This window comes from Salmo salar, chromosome 12 (assembly GCF_965601325.2).
Source record: "Salmo salar chromosome 12, fSalSal1, whole genome shotgun sequence".
Taxonomy (NCBI): Eukaryota; Metazoa; Chordata; class Actinopteri; order Salmoniformes; family Salmonidae; genus Salmo; species Salmo salar.
In genome coordinates this window covers 21,659,486-21,675,862 of record NC_138302.1, presented here as the reverse complement: position 1 = coordinate 21,675,862, position 16,377 = coordinate 21,659,486, and the positions used below count along the sequence as shown (strand labels likewise).

The 16,377-nt window shown below is 43.9% G+C and overlaps 1 protein-coding gene across 1 annotated transcript; it reads right to left on the bottom strand.

Annotated features, from left to right (window-relative positions):
- Positions 1 to 494: 494 nt before the first annotated feature.
- On the bottom strand, positions 495 to 16,265 carry LOC106564425 (GTP-binding protein 1). Its single transcript, XM_045691003.2, has 14 exons — positions 16,194 to 16,265; positions 15,777 to 15,969; positions 14,956 to 15,067; positions 13,925 to 14,105; positions 12,238 to 12,421; positions 11,892 to 12,056; positions 11,640 to 11,763; positions 11,347 to 11,461; positions 9,511 to 9,655; positions 9,234 to 9,416; positions 8,771 to 8,906; positions 8,390 to 8,568; positions 8,024 to 8,149; positions 495 to 3,569 (listed from the first exon to the last, which is right to left on the bottom strand). Exons 2-14 carry the CDS (start codon positions 15,957 to 15,959, stop codon positions 3,444 to 3,446), a joined length of 1,959 nt encoding a protein of 652 aa, XP_045546959.1. The 5' UTR covers positions 15,960 to 15,969; positions 16,194 to 16,265; the 3' UTR covers positions 495 to 3,443.
- Between the last annotated feature and the right edge of the window lie 112 nt (positions 16,266 to 16,377).

The following is a 16,377-nucleotide window of genomic DNA, read 5'->3' as shown; positions in this document are numbered from 1 at the left end:
ATCCGGTTCGGTTATTATTGGCTTCATAAAGCATTTGATGTGAAGACAATAAATCTGCAGTGGCCTGAATAAACTCCTTAATCATATCAAAGCCATATCCCCTTGTTATCACTGTTTCAAATACAACTGAAGTGTGTGTGTGTGTGTGTGTTAGTGATTGACTATCTGTATGCAGTGTACTTCCACACCTGCAAAACTCACGACTGAAGTCAGCGGTTTCTCTGTCCTTCCTATAAAGGAAAAGTAACCCTCGTCACTCAACCTTACAACTCTCTCAGTGCTTTCTGTAAACCAAGGCCTCAGCATAGACCACTATCTAAGATCTGTTTGCCTTTTAGAGCACAATCATTAAGATTACATGGAAAGGGGGAGACCTGATCCTAGAACAGCATTAGCATCGGAATGTGAACTGGTCCCTTATAGAAGTGCTGGCAGCCAGGTGATACACACTCCCTGGAAGGCCCAGTATTGACAAAATATGACCAGACAACATGTTGATACTCTGAAACAGCTTTATTTAAAAGGATTTACAACAAACTGGCACCACTGTGTTAAGTTAAACGGCTTTCTTTTTCTTTCGGCGCAACTTTCCTTTTTGTACATAAGATGCATACACAAAAATGTGTTGCTCAGTCCATTCAAAAATAAATGTATACACTAATATTAGCTAAAAAATAAAATATGAAAAAAAAAAAAAAAAAGGTTGTTGAATGTACTGAGATCAACATCCATCATAAAAGCAAAGAATAAGAAATAAAATTAGGTTACCTTTAGACCTGATCTAAGGTCAGTTGTTTCCACCTCTAATACTTCAGGATAACATCTGTGGCTGGATAAACCGATCCTAGATCTGTACTAAAGTATAACTTCTACCTGGTGGTAACAACCAATTCAAGCCTTCCACCACTGAAACCTGTCCCAATACAAACCCAAAATAAAAATGCTCACACCACCTGATAAAACCATATCAAAGCTTAGATTTTTTTTATTTGAAATCATATCAAGTATGGAAATGGCTTAACCTAAACCTTCAATCCCAAAAACCCTAATTCCTCCAACAAATCTTATAGAAGGTGTGCATGACTAGAAACTGAATAAAAACAACAAATCTTAAAACTACTATTCCGCCTGCATTTTTGGGCTCAAACAATGTCCTTGAGAGGGTATTGAGGATAACATGGAAAACTTCTAAATCCTCCTGAAATACTTTTAAGCCATATTAGCCTTCTTGGATTTTCCAAACCCTTTCATCTATGAAAGCCAAATAAATAATCCAACACAGAACACGCTACATGGGTAGCTGAGCAACGATTCCCAAATCTATTGAAATTAATTATAGAACAGATATGCTGTCTGTCTTTTTCAGTTACACGTCAACATTTCTGACTGCAAAAGATGAACAGAACTTTGAACAAACTTTGCATCCATTTGAACAATGTAGCTCACTTAATTTCTCCAAGAGCAAAATCCATTATTTTAAAAACACACAGCCTTCATAGTTTCTACTCAATGCTTTTTTGGGGGGCAGACATGAAAAGGCACACATATCTAAATCATTGGTTCTGTATAGCAGGTTTTCCAAGGCCCAAATTAGTCGTTTTTCCTATTAAAATACAGACAGGGCAAAAATAAAACAAAACGTGACCTACAGTGAGTCCTGATTCAAATGTTTGAGAACCACTGTTATGTATAGTCAGAGGGCAGTGTATGAGCCTAGTGAACATTGTCCTTGGGGTTGGTTAGGTAGGCCTATCCCATGTCTGAACTACACCTACAGTGGGGGGGGGGGGGGGGGGGGGAGGTTTTTGATCCCCTGCTGATTTTGTACGTTTCCCACTGATAAAGAAAGGATCAGTCTATAATTTTAATGGTAGGTTTATTTGAACAGCGAGAGACAGAATAACAAAAATAAATCGAGAAAAACGCATGTCAAAAATGTTATAAATTGATTTGCATTTTAATGAGGGAAATAAGTATTTGACCTCCTCTCAATCAGAAAGATTTCTGGCTCCCAGGCGTCTTTTATACAGGTAACGAGCTGAGATTAGGAGCACACTCTTAAAGGGAGTGCTCCTAACCGCAGCAGTAAAAAAGACCGGTCCACAGAAGCAATCAATCAGAATCCAAACTCTCCACCATGGCCAAAACTGACTATGACCACAAGAACACCATCTCCACCGTCTAACATGGAGGTGGAAACATTATGTTTTGGGGGTGTTTTTCTGCTAAGGGGACAGGACAACTTCACCGCATCATTTGACAGGGCAATGTACTGTCAAATCTTGGGTGAGAACCTCCTTCCCTCAGCCTGGGCATTGAAAATGGGTATTCCAGCATGACAATGACCCAAAACACACGGCCAAGGCAACAAAGGAGTGGCTCAAGAAGAAGCACATTAAGGTCCTGGAGTAGCCTGGCCAGTCTCCAGACCTTAATCCCATAGAAAATCTGTGGAGGGAGCTGAAGGTTTGAGTCGCCAAACGTCAGCCTCGAAACCTTAATGACTTGGAGAAGATCTGCAAAGAGGAGTGGGACAAAATCCCTCCTGAGATGTGTGCAAACCTGGTGGCCAACTACAAGAAACGTCTGACCTCTGTGATTGCCAACAAGGGTTTTGCCACCAAGTACTAAGTCATGTTTTGCAGAGGGGTCAAATACTTATTTCCCTCATTAAATGCAAATCATTATAACATTTTTGACATGCGTTTTTCTGGATTTTTTTTGTTGGTATTCTGTCTCTCACTGTTCAAATAAACCTACTATTAAAATGATAGACTGATCATTTCTTTGTCAGTGGGCAAACGTACAAAATCAGCAGGGGATCAAATACTTTCCCCCCCACTGTATCCTGTTCTATTAGATTGAGTGGAAACCTTGTGTCTAAATAATAATGAATCGAATAACAAATCTAAACCACGAGACTCCTATGCCAGGTCCGGTCTGTTAGATTTCATCTAAACCTTGTGACCTACGCCATTTATTTCCTGTTAGATTGAATCTTGAGTCAGTTATTATTAGACTGGATGACGACCCCTTAAGACAACAGTTAGATCTGTGTGCCTGAACAACACCATTTCGTTCCTGTCTACATAATGAATCTGTAATAAAAACTAAACCTTGTTTGTTTCTATTACTACACCGTGTCTGTTAGATTGAATAAACAGTTTCTTTCTGCTATATTCCAGGGGCCAGTTCAGTCGTTAGTTGCCATAGTGACATTTAACGATGTTCTAGAACTACTCTGTAATGGTGATCTAACTAGGATGTACATGTTAAGCTGTATCATTTAGGATTAATGCATGTTTCACTTCTAGTCCTCCTTTTCTTTGCTACATTCATTCCTTCTCCCCCAATTGGAAGAAGAATGATTACAAAACAAGATGTAGAGGAGGAGGATGTAGAGGTGAGTATAGAGAGAGGAAGGAGAGGACATGGTGGAGGGGTTAGGCAGTGGTGCCCACTCCTGCTGCAGCTGGTGTGTGTTGTGATGTTGGTGATGCTGTGCTGTTCAGGGCTTTTCCTCGGTGTCTCTGACCCCCTCTCCTCCTGCCTCCACCTCCTGACTTGGGCTGGAGGAGAACAGTCACAACAGAACAAGTGTTACTAAATGTTAAGCCAAGCACACAATTGACAACCACCTCTAACTTTTAGATAATATTTGACTTTAAAAATGAGAATAGACAAATTCTCATTGAAAATAGTTTTTTTATTACACAACATTAGTTCAGGCCTAAACGTCATTTTAATGTTTTCATTCAAGTAAATAACCTTTTTAGTACTTTTAGAAGTCAAAGTTCAGGCTTGCACAGGAAAACACTCTTTAGTGTTGGGATAAATGAAAGTCATGGCAGTACTTCTTTAAGACAAATGGCGCTGGTGTTTCCTTCCCTCGTTCCGTTTACCTGGTTCTCTTTGTTGCCGTCTTTACATAGCGTCTCCTCCTCCCCCACTGTCTGACGCAGACAGCCAACAAGACAGACGGAGGGAGAGGGTGAAGGAGAACGAAAGAGTGACGGGTGGGGGAAGTGTTAAGGAGGGGACGGGGAGACAAGTTTAATGGACGGAGGTCAGGAAAGATGAAAGGAACGAGTGATGGGTCCGACGATAATGGAGGAGAGGAGTGAACGAAAGTGGGATGAGGAAAAAAGATTTAAGTGGAATGAAAATTGAGAGCGGAAGAGAGGAATATTGGCAGACGAGTGTGAGGGTCAAGGAAAGAGGGCATTTGGAAAAAAAAAAATAGGGATTGCGAAAGACAGGGTGATGAACAATCAAAAGCGCGGGATTAAGAGAGAGAGAAACGAGATGGAGGGGCATCGGAAGAGAGATTAGCCAGCATATTGGAAAAGAGAAGAAAGCTGCTGTTATGACACACACGCCAACCCTGTCCAACTTTTCGAGTACCATACGCGCACGGCATATTTTAGAGTACCATACGCACGCGCCAAATTGGGGTTAGATTTAGCTTTACGCAGCAGGGCATCAGGGTAGACTTCTTTGTGGCAAACAGTTCCTCTGGCAATCATTGAAACCATATTGGTAACGAGGGCACTCAGCATGTCTGAGCAAATTGATTTTGTCCCCCCACACCAAAGGCAGGTTGAAATATTAAAACAAACGCCGAACCAATTATATTAATTTGGGGACAGGTCGAAAAGCATTAAACATTTATGGAAATGTAGCTAGCTCATTTGTCCTGGGATATAAACGTTTAGTTGTTATTTACCTGAAATGCACAAGGTCCTCTACTCCAACAATTAATCCACACATAAAATAGTCAACTGAATCGTTTCTAGTCATCTCTCCTCCTTCCAGGCTTTTTCTTCTTTGGACTTTATGGCAAATGGCATCTAACTGGCTGACTACACCGTTCACGTTGCATAATAAATTTAGACATACTTATTCAATTATTGCACCCACACTGCACGCGAGCGTCTGCGTTGTCAAGGGCTAAAATAGAAGTCAGTTCTGTTTCTGACGCAGATCGCGCTGCAAGTCCTGCCTCTCCCATCTCCTCTTTCCTCATTGGTTTATAGAAGCAGCTACCCACGTGCCAACTCCTCATTGGTTATACCCACGCGGGTGACTGAAAGACGAATGAGGTCAGTGCCGGTAATGCACCTAATTTATGAAAGTTGACAATCGCAATATAAAGTCAAGAGAAGAAAAGGCCTGGAAGGAGGCGATTCGGTAGACTGTTTTATGTGTGGATTAATTGGTGGAGTAGAGGGCCTTGGGCATTTCAGGTAAAATAACAATGTTTATATCCCAAGACAAATTAGCTAGCAACAATAAGCTAGCTAAATAGGACAAAAATAGCTAGCAAGTGCAAGCTAGCTAGCTAAATTGCCATCAATGCTTATCGACCCGTCCCCAAAATAATACTCTAAACCAATTACATTAATTTGGGAACAGGTCGATAAGCATTAAAACATTGATGGCAATTTAGCTAGTTAGTTCGTCTTTCAATCACCCACGTGGGTATAACCAATGAGGAAATGGCACGTGGGTACCTGCTTCTATAAACCAACGAGGAGCTGGGGAGGCAGGACTTATTTTAGCGCTTTTATTTATTTCATCACTTGGTCAGTAGTTTACAGACACTCAATTAGTATTTGGTAGCATTGCCTTTAAATTGTTTAACTTGGTTCAAACCTTTTCGGGACGCCTTCTACAAGCTTCCCACAATAAATTGGGTGAATGTTGTCCCATTCCTCCTGAGAGCTGGAGTAACTGAGTCAGGTTTGTAGGCCTCCTTGCTTTCCCACACATTTTCTATAGGACTGAGGTCAGGGCTTTGTGATGGCCACTCCAATACCTTGACTTTGTTGTCCTTAAGCCATTTTGCCACAACTTTGGAGGTATGCTTGGGGTCATTGTCCATTTGGAAGACCCATTTGCGACCAAGCTTTAACTTTCTGACTGATGTCTTGAGGTGTTGCTTCAATATATCCACATAATTGTCCTTCCTCATGATGCCATCTATTTTGGGAAGTGCACCAGGCCTCCCTGCAGCAAAGCACCCCCACAACATGATGCTGACACCCCTGTGCGTCACGGTTGGGATGGTGTTCGTCGGCTTGCAAACCTCACCCTTTTTCCCTACAAACATAACGATGGTCATTATGGCCAAACTGTTTTTTTGTTTGTTTCAACAGATCAGAGGACATTTCTCCAAAAAGTACGATCTTTGTCCCCATGTGCAGTTGCAAACCGTAGTCTGGCTTTTTTATGGCGGTTTTGGAGCAGTGGCTTCTTCTTTGCTGAGCGGCCTTTCAGGTTATGTCGATATAGGAATTGTTTTACTGTGGATATAGATACTTTTGTACTCGTTTCCTCCAGCATCTTCACAAGGTCCTTTGCTGTTGTTCTGGGATTGCTTTGCACTTTTCGCACCAAAGTACGTTCATCTCTAGGAGACAGAACGCTTCTCCTTCCTGCGTAGTATGACAGCTGCGTGGTCCCATAGTACACAAGTATAAACACTATTGTTTGTACAGATGAACATGGTACCTCCAGGCATTTGGAAATTGCACCCAAGGATGAACCAGACTTGTGGAGGTCTACACATTTTTTTTCCTGAGGTCTTGGCTGATTTCTTTTGATTTTCCCATGATGTCAAGCAAAGATGCACTGAGTTTGAAGGTAGGCCTTGAAATACATCCACAGGTACACCTCCAATTGACTCAAATTATGTCAATTAGCCTATCAGAAGCTTCTAAAGCCATGACATTTTCTGGAATTTTCCAAGCTATTTAAAGGCACAGTCAACCTAGTGCATGTAAACTTCTGACCCACTGGCATTGAGTGAATTATAAGTGAAATAATCTGTCTGTAAACAATTGTTGGGAAAAATTGAGTCCTGCACAAATTAGATGTCCTAACCGACTTGCCAAAACTAGTTTGTTAACAAGAAATTTGTGGAGTGGTTGAAAAACAAGTTAATGACTCCAACCTAAGTGTATGTAAACTTCTGACTTCAACTGTAGTCCAATAATGATGTATTAATCTCCATGTCCGTTGACACAAACTCCATACATGTCTGTGTGGTGCAGCTCGAGAATCAAGACGTTAGAAATTACATCCACTGAGTGAATCTATTTAGATGTTAAATAAAAAAATAAAAATCAGGCCCCATTCATTTCTGTGTACTATTAACTCGGATCTCGTACATGGACAGAGAATTGCATAGTTGGTACGCAAAATGCTGTATGTTGGCAGGTCTGCACACACACACAACACTAAAGACATGAAAGCATACAATGCAGCAGGGTAGAGTTTAACTTTCCTCCTACTCTTCTAGCAAGTCATTATATTACCTCTTACTCCAGGATGTTCTCTAACCCCCTCCCTTAGTTAGAAATATTTTGTGTAGAACAGATGATTGTCTGTCATGTAGAATTGGGAATCATGTCAGCTCTACTCATTACATCTCTGTCCAAGCCCCTCCCTCTACCTAATCCCCTCCCTCCTCCAGGTGTTCGTTCTAAGCCTCGGCCTCCCGGTAGCTCTGCAGTAGCTGTCCTGTGTTGTGGCTGTACCCAAGTGTTCTGTCTAATCCCCTCCTCCATGTCTAATGCTGCGTTCATAACCAAGTGGGAAGGCGTTAATTACCAGTTGTGAAGTCGTAAATACCACTTGGATGCATTCACGTGCTTTGAACTCGTTGAGAAAAGCTGATTGGCTAATGGCCAACAAGCTGCATCAACCATAATCTTGCTTGTAAACCAAGTAGTATTAAAAACAAATATTAGATTATAGATAATGAATTAAAGATTATAGATAATTAATTAATTATAGATAATTTCCTTAGTCGAAGACAGAGGTCAGCATGTGGGAGAAGTCAGAGCTCAGGGAAGATAGATGAGTTACCCACTAGTAATTACCAGTAGGAGGGGCGTTCAAGTGGATTTTTCCCAGTCGTATGTGGTAAATACCACCTTCCCACTTGGTTATGAACGCAGGGTAGTCCCTTTCTTCACCAGTTGTTCAGTCTAAGCCCCTCCCTACCCCGGTAGCTCACCGGTAGCTGTCCTGCGTTGGGGCTGTCGGGCCGCGGTGCGGATCCTGCCTCCTCATTGGCTGACGTGGTGCCCTTCTTCGTGGACTGCATCTTGGCCTGCTGGGCCTTGGTGACTGACTGGAGCAGCTGGAGAGACACACGTACAGGTGGAGTTTGTTAGGAGGTAGTCTGGGACCCTTTAGAAAGCGGTACAAGCCCTTCATAACCCCTTATAACACTTGCCATGTGAGTGTGGTCAAATCTGGTGAAGAGACAGTGAGTTATTGTAACATTGTGAAATGTTTCTCTAAAGGGGTTTAATGCTCCATGACCTTTTATAAACTTATGACCATTCATAACCCCTTACAACTAGTTATAACCCCATACCTTGGTGATGGTGCCCACAGCCTTGGTGCGTCCCTCTCTGAACACCAGTCTCTGGTCTGTGTGGAGGTACTCAGGGGTCTTGATGAATCTGAAGTGGACTGAGGCCTTGTCCCCGGTACGTAGACAGTCTCTGTTCATGGTCAGAATGGTGGCTGTCTGTCTGATGCTGCCACAGTGCACTGAGGGAGAGAAAGTCGGAAAAATAACAAATTGACATACCAGTGGCATAGCAACTGTGGACGTGTCCCATTGTCTCATTTTTGTGTGATTGTAGGGGACAAAGACCTAATATGAATATGGCTGAAACTTTAATGCTAAATTGAGCATTGCCACAGTATACAAGCGATCACGAACACACCCACACGTTTGAAAGCCGCTCACCCATAGCCTGGTATCGTGGTGATATGGTGGTGGGGTGGTGCAGGACCAGTATCTCAGCCATGAACTCCCAGGTAGCCTGCGGTGTTAGTCTGGGAGAGATCATCACCATCCCCTTCCTGATGGAGGAACGCTTGATCTGGAGGAGAAGAAAGAGAGCGGGATGAAAAAGGGGCCCGGGTGGGAGAGGGGAAGAGGATAGAGAAACATTAGGACAGACATTGTGTCAGAAATGTGCCGATTGAGGATTTTTCCAATGGGAGTCATCCATTGATGGATTATGGACAGAGAATTTTCTGGAGAAAAAAAACTAATTGTCCATCTTTTTACATATTCAAATGTCGCTGACTTGAGCTGATCTTTTGACACACAAAAACAGACAACTTATGAATGCAAGTACGACTTCATCTGTGTTATTGTGTCCCTGTGTGGTTGTAGCCTTACAGTCAGATGCCTAAAAACACACCTTTTTGAGTGCGAAGGAGGCGGTCTGTCCCCCCCGGACCTCTTTGACTGGCATCCTCTTGCGGTGGATAGATTTGACAGCGATGGAGAGGAAACTGCCCAGGGGGTCTGGGCCGAGCAGCAGCGTGTCATTGAGTCGTATCAATCCACGTAACGTAGTGCCGGATACTACTGTGCCCACACCCTGAGGAGAGAAAGGAGACGTCAATACAACACAGGTTGTTAAATGATTAGAGTGTGTGTGTGTGTGGTGTTGATGGTTGTGTGTGTGGACTAACCGGTACTGAGTAGGTGTCATCGATCTGGAACTCGGCAGGCTCATCTTCTCTATAGGAGGTTTTAGAAGACAGTAGGTTGAGGAACATCTTCAGAAGGTCCATGTTCTCTCCTGTTACATTGGAGACCTGGAAGATTGGACACATCCTAGGGAGAGACACAGAGAGAGAGAGAGGGGAGAGGAGAGGGAAGCAGGGAGAAGAGAAAGGAAGAAAGACAAAGATGGGACGAAGAAGGAAAGAGTGGAGGAGTAAGGTGACATACGTTACCCATAAATCAATTCAAATGTTATTGGTCACATACAAAATGTTTTGCAAATGTTATTGCAGGTGTAGCGAAATGCTTGTGTTCCTAGCTCCAACAGTGCAGTAATATCTAACAATTCACAACATTACACAAACCTCAAAATAAAATGGAATTAAGAAATACATAAATATTAGGACGAGCAATGTCGGAGTGGCATTAACTAGAATACAGTATATTAACATATGAAATGGGTACAACAGTATGTAAACATTATTAACATGACCAGTGGTCCATGTCTATGTACATAGGGCAGCAGCCTTTAAGGTGCAGGGTTGAGTAACCAGGTGGTAGCCGGCTAGTGACAGTGACTAAGTTCAGGACAGGGCACTGGGTGGAGGCCAGCTAGTGATGCTATTTAACAGTCTGATGGCCTTGAGATAGATGTTTCAGTCTCTTGGTCCCAGCTTTGATGCACCTGTACTGACCTCGTCTTCTGGATGATAGCGGAGTGAACAGGCAGTGGCTGGGGTGGTTGTTGTCCTTGATGATCTTTTTGGCCTTCCTGTGACATCGGGTGCTGTAGGTGTCCTGAGAGCAGGCAGTGCTTCCCCCGGTGATGCGTTGGGCAGACCGCACCACGCTATGGAGAGCTCTGCGGTTGCGGGCAGTGCAACTGTGAGGTTCTTAGGGACCAAGCCAAATTTCTTCAGCCTCCTGAGGTTGAAGAAGCGCTGTCTTCACCACACTATCTGTGTGGGTGGACCATTTCAGATTGTCAGTGATGGGTACGCTGAGGAACCGAGGACAGAGAGCAGGGAGAGCTTTTCGCCTTCTCCGCTGCGTTCCTGTTGATGTGGATGGGAGGTGTGCTCCCTGTCTCCTGAAGACCACGATCAGCTCCTTTGTTTTGTTGACATTGAGGTGATTTCCCTAGCACCACTCCGCCAGGGCCCTCACCGCCTCCTCATGAAACATACACCTCCGCCTTTCTTCTTCCAGGAGAGTTCCTTATTCCCGTCTGTGCGATGTACTGAGAACCCAGCTGGCTGTATGGACGGGGACAGTATATCTGGAGAGCCACGATTCCGTGAAACAAAGTATGTTACAGTCCCTGAGCTCATCTACTTTATTGTCCAGGGACTGAACATTAGCGAGTAATATACTCGGAATCGGTGGAAGGTGTGCACGCCACCCGAGTCGGAATATAGAAGTCCACTCCAAACACCTCTTCTGCCCGGTGGTGTTTTGGAGCAGCCTCTGGGATGCGTTCAGTTGCCTTGGGGGTTGCAAACAAAGGATGCAATTCAGAAAAGTCTTATTTCTGTTTGGGTCGCTGGTGAGTTACCGCCGCTCTGATATTCAAAAGTTTTCTGGCTGTGTGTAATAACACAAAAAACGTTCTGGGCCAATAATGTAAGGAATAACACACACACACACCAACAAAAATACTGCACATTTGCTTAGGAGCTAGAACAGAGGTGCCATGCCTGTCGGCGCCATTTTACACACAATGTGGCAAACTGTTCAGATGAAATCAGGAAAAGGACCAAAACCACCACAAGGAAACTGTGTGTTACTTCACTGGTATTTACCTCTCTGAGCTGAAGTTGGATGCAGTGACGATAACATCATCTTTGTTTTGAACCAGTACAGGGATCTTTCTACATCCTGGGGACTTCAGTAACCTCTGTAACAGATGCAGTGTCTCTGGAAAACACACACACAATTATTAACACACATTGTGTTCATTTGTTAACCAAACAGACTAACGGGGAGGAACTACCTGGATTTTTCCAATAAAAAAAAAAGAAGTTACATTTCACTATGATTAATTATCATGTTTTAATGATTTGAACAGGGCCATGTTCCACAGTCCATCTCTCACCTGCTAGGATGTTGGCTGGACACATGTCTATCTTGGTCACCACTACAAAGACTGGTACATTCAGGGCTAGAGCCAAACCTAGATGCTCCTTGGTCATCCCTACAATACCTGCATTACTGCCCACCTAGAGAGGAAAGGAGAGAGAGATGTAGAAGAGTGAGCGAGAGAAAGTCACTGACACAGTAAATGTCTGTGGTGATAAGCAACTGACCATGTGTGAACGAAAACAAACACACCACCCCCATCTCTCACCATGAGCATACAGAAGTCTGGTAGGTGTCCGGTCATTCCAAACACAGTGGTTTTCAGATACTTCTCGTGGCCGGCCAGATCTATAAAGGTGATGACCTTAGAGGACCTCTCACAGATCTTAGTCCAGTCCAGACTGCCCCCGTGATTGTCTGGCTTATTCACCACCTAGGAGCAGAGACAGAGAGAGGTTGGTTTAAATCAGAGTGCTGGACAACACGCTAGGGTCAAGATGAACCAGGCTCTAAGTCAGCTTCGTCCTGTCACTCTCCATCTCCTGCCCATGTCATCCCTATCTAACTTAAATGTCCATAGTGACTCCTAAGTCAACACCAAGTCATTATCTTACATGTCCCTCCTGGTCGAAGCCCAGGATGTCATTCCCCACACTGCTGGTCCTGCCGCTCTCCATCTCATGTTTGTGTCGGAAGAGCTTCTGCCTGGCGAACCCCCTGCCGTTGTCCAGCTCCCCGTGGGTCAACACCCCCAGCAGGGTGCTCTTACCGGCATCCACGTTACCCACCACCGCCACCCTGTATGGGAAGGGGAGAGAGAAGTTAAAGGACAGAGAGCTGTTATGTGCAACACCAAATGTTGCAGAACACTGATCCTGAAAGCAAACCAACTTCTTCTCCCTCTGAGAAGAACTAGTAATAAATTAACAAATGTCTCTCTTCCCCCCCCTCCCAGCATCCCATTCTCCCTCTGAGAAGAACTAGTAATAAATTAACGAATGTCTCTCTTCCCCCCCCTCCCAGCATCCCATTCTCCCTCTGAGAAGACCTAATAATAAATTAACGAATGTCTCTCTTCCCCCCCTCCCAGCATCCCATTCTCCCTCTGAGAAGACCTAATAATAAATTAACGAATGTCTCTCTTCACCCCCTCCCAGCATCCCATTCTCCCTCTGAGAAGACCTAATAATAAATTAACGAATGTCTCTCTTCACCCCCTCCCAGCATCCCATTCTCCCTCTGAGAAGACCTAATAATAAATTAACGAATGTCTCTCTTCACCCCCTCCCAGCATCCCATTCTCCCTCTGAGAAGAACTAGTAATAAATTAACGAATGTCTCTCTTCACCCCCCTCCCAGCATCCCATTCTCCCTCTGAGAAGAACTAGTAATAAATTAACGAATGTCTCTCTTCCCCCCCCTCCCAGCATCCCATTCTCCCTCTGAGAAGACCTAATAATAAATTAACGAATGTCTCTCTCTCCCCCCCCTCCCAGCATCCCATTCTCCCTCTGAGAAGACCTAATAATAAATTAACGAATGTCTCTCTCTCCCCCCCTCCCAGCATCCCATTCTCCCTCTGAGAAGACCTAATAATAAATTAACAAATGTCTCTCTTCCCCCCCCTCCCAGCATCCCATTCTCCCTCTGAGAAGACCTAATAATAAATTAACGAATGTCTCTCTTCCCCCCCTCCCAGCATCCCATTCTCCCTCTGAGAAGACCTAATAATAAATTAACGAATGTCTCTCTCTCCCCCCCTCCCAGCATCCCATTCTCCCTCTGAGAAGACCTAATAATAAATTAACAAATGTCTCTCTTCCCCCCCCTCCCAGCATCCCATTCTCCCTCTGAGAAGACCTAATAATAAATTAACAAATGTCTCTCTTCCCCCCCCTCCCAGCATCCCATTCTCCCTCTGAGAAGACCTAATAATAAATTAACAAATGTCTCTCTTCCCCCCCCTCCCAGCATCCCATTCTCCCTCTGAGAAGACCTAGTAATAAATTAACGAATGTCTCTCTTCCCCCCCCTCCCAGCATCCCATTCTCCCTCTGAGAAGACCTAATAATAAATTAACAAATGTCTCTCTTCCCCCCCCTCCCAGCATCCCATTCTCCCTCTGAGAAGACCTAATAATAAATTAACGAATGTCTCTCTTCCCCCCCTCCCAGCATCCCATTCTCCCTCTGAGAAGACCTAATAATAAATTAACGAATGTCTCTCTCTCCCCCCCTCCCAGCATCCCATTCTCGACTTGTCGGTGGATGAGGTAGTCTTGTACTCCCCCTCCCTCCTCACCTCACTTCCAGGAAGTCCTCCTCTCCGACCCGTCGGCGGATGAGGTAGTCTCGTACTTTCCCCCCTGCGTCACTACGTTCTCTCAGCAGGATCATGTCTGCCTCTATCTGCTCACACAGGGATTGAACAGTGGCCACTGACGCCTCCATGTCCCCCTCGTCCAGACCATAGTCACCTCCGTCTGATCGAGAAGGGGGGGGGAGCAGGAGAGAGGATGTAAGGAGATAGAAAGCCGCACACTAACCACACTGCCCATTACTCTGAGAACGCCCATGCTTGTGGCTTTACCCAGACATAAGGCCTTAATTACAGGGTACTTTACATCAGTTAATGTAGCTATAGTAGTTCCATTAATGTTTGGGCAAATTATAGGAACAATGGAGCAGAAGCTGAGAAGGTGGAGGCTTGTCGTTTTGCCAACTGACCATTAAAAGGGTTAAATCAGGATAAACATGTTAGCTAGTGTTTTTCAGACTAAACTGGCTAAGGATGTTACACTCACTGATAAACATTTGAATGGGGAACCGATGCTTAAGATACAAGTGCCTCACTCCACGGACCTCAGACCGATCCAAATGTAGCATGCATCAGTCAAGAAAACAATTAAAAAAATGTTTTGGTTATAATACATTCTTTCTACCATCCGAAAATACCTCTTATATTGTGACAACTGATGCACCCTCTCTTTCAGTGTTGAACTGCATGTAGGTCCAACTCTGTTGACAGTCATTGATCTACAAGTAATTCTGCATGCCAAATAAACCCAGGCAATACAAGTAGCCTAGTCAACCTGCGCACTGTGCCCAGCTTTGGGGGTTGACACTAGTCTGACTGGTCCCAGATCTGTTTGTGTTTAAACAACAGACAAAAAGCACAACTGATCTGGGACATCAGGTCTGTGTTCTGTAAGGGGGTCACCGTAGATCTGGGTTCTTATTGGAGATGTTTACACATGAGGACCATGTGTTCTGTTGTGTGGTTTAGGTATATGGACCGAAAATAAGGTAGGAAAGTAGGTTGACCCTTCTGACCTGAGCCCACTCCCACAACATAAATGGTCTCCCCACATCCTTCATCCATCCTCTCTCGGAGTTGCCGTAGTAACGAGTCATACTGTTCTCCTGTGGGGCTGACCAGAGTCAGCTAGGAAAGAGAGAAAATATATATTTTAGGTTCATTCACTGGTGTTACGGTTGTTTGATAAATTGACAGAAACTTAGATAAATGTGTTAACAATAACATTTTATTGTAAACTGGACTTGGTGATGCATCTAAATTTACAACGTAAATAAAAAAAACGTAACATTACAGTTTATGTCCAGTAGAGGACAGGGCAGAATAATACTAACAAAACAAAGTCAGAACGGCCAGACAGACAGCATGCAAATATTGAAGCAAGTAGCTAGAAGCTAGGCCTGGGTCGTTTGTTGATGTTACAATGCCCCAGCTAACACGCCTGACTCAGTTTAAACTTCAGTTTAGAATGCAACTGAGTTTAAAATCAGCTGTGTTTGCTAGGGATGGGGGAAAAGTGACACCAAATCAGGCTCCCGAGGACTGGACTTGCCCAGGCCTAAATCTGGTCAAATCATCTTTGGTTGTTTCGCCAACTGTAGTGTCTACACAGTGGCACATATATACGTGTCATTCATTCATCATTGCATGTTTTGGTGGGTACTGGTCACTCGAAATGATACGTGTCCGGTCATACGTCAACCAAATTAAATGCTATTATAAAATTGTCACTTTCATAAAAATAGCAACATATTTTTGTTCAAGCTGTGGTCAAATTGAAATCCACGCATTTATATGCCATGTAGCTAGCTTTTGCTGAGTCGAGAGCAGGGCCTACCTTGCTAGTAAAGTCTAAATGATCCTCGGACTCGCCGTTAACATTCTCTCCGTCTTCGAAGCACTCTCCCCCTGAAAGGTCGTCCCCACAGTCCGGTGCGAATATAGAAACTGGTACTACGGATTCCTCTTTCAGTAATGTCCCTGGGGTTAGCCCTGGCTCTATTGCTGCCAACGACGCCATCTCCACAAACCTTTAGGAAAAAAAAGTAATTCAATCGCAAACTGCTAGCATAACATAGCTAAGCTAACGTTAGCTCACAAATCAAGCTTGCTACTGACACCAACATATTATGATGCAATGCATGCAACAATTTCGTACAGCAACTGCTTACGGTTTAAATTAGGCTAAAATGTTCCTAACTTTGAAATTCAGGTTGTATTAGTAATGTTAAGTAAACATATAAATTCAACATACCAGAAGTAGCAGTGTACATACAAGGTTTGCTTAGGTAGCCTACTTGAGTGTGGCCCGCCCCTATATTAAATACAGAAACGGGATTGGCTACAGTACTCAAAGCTCCACCCTCCTACCCCAGGTGCTTGAACGTTGACAGGTATTCAAAAAACAATGGAATTATTTCACAGAAACATTTTTCTCT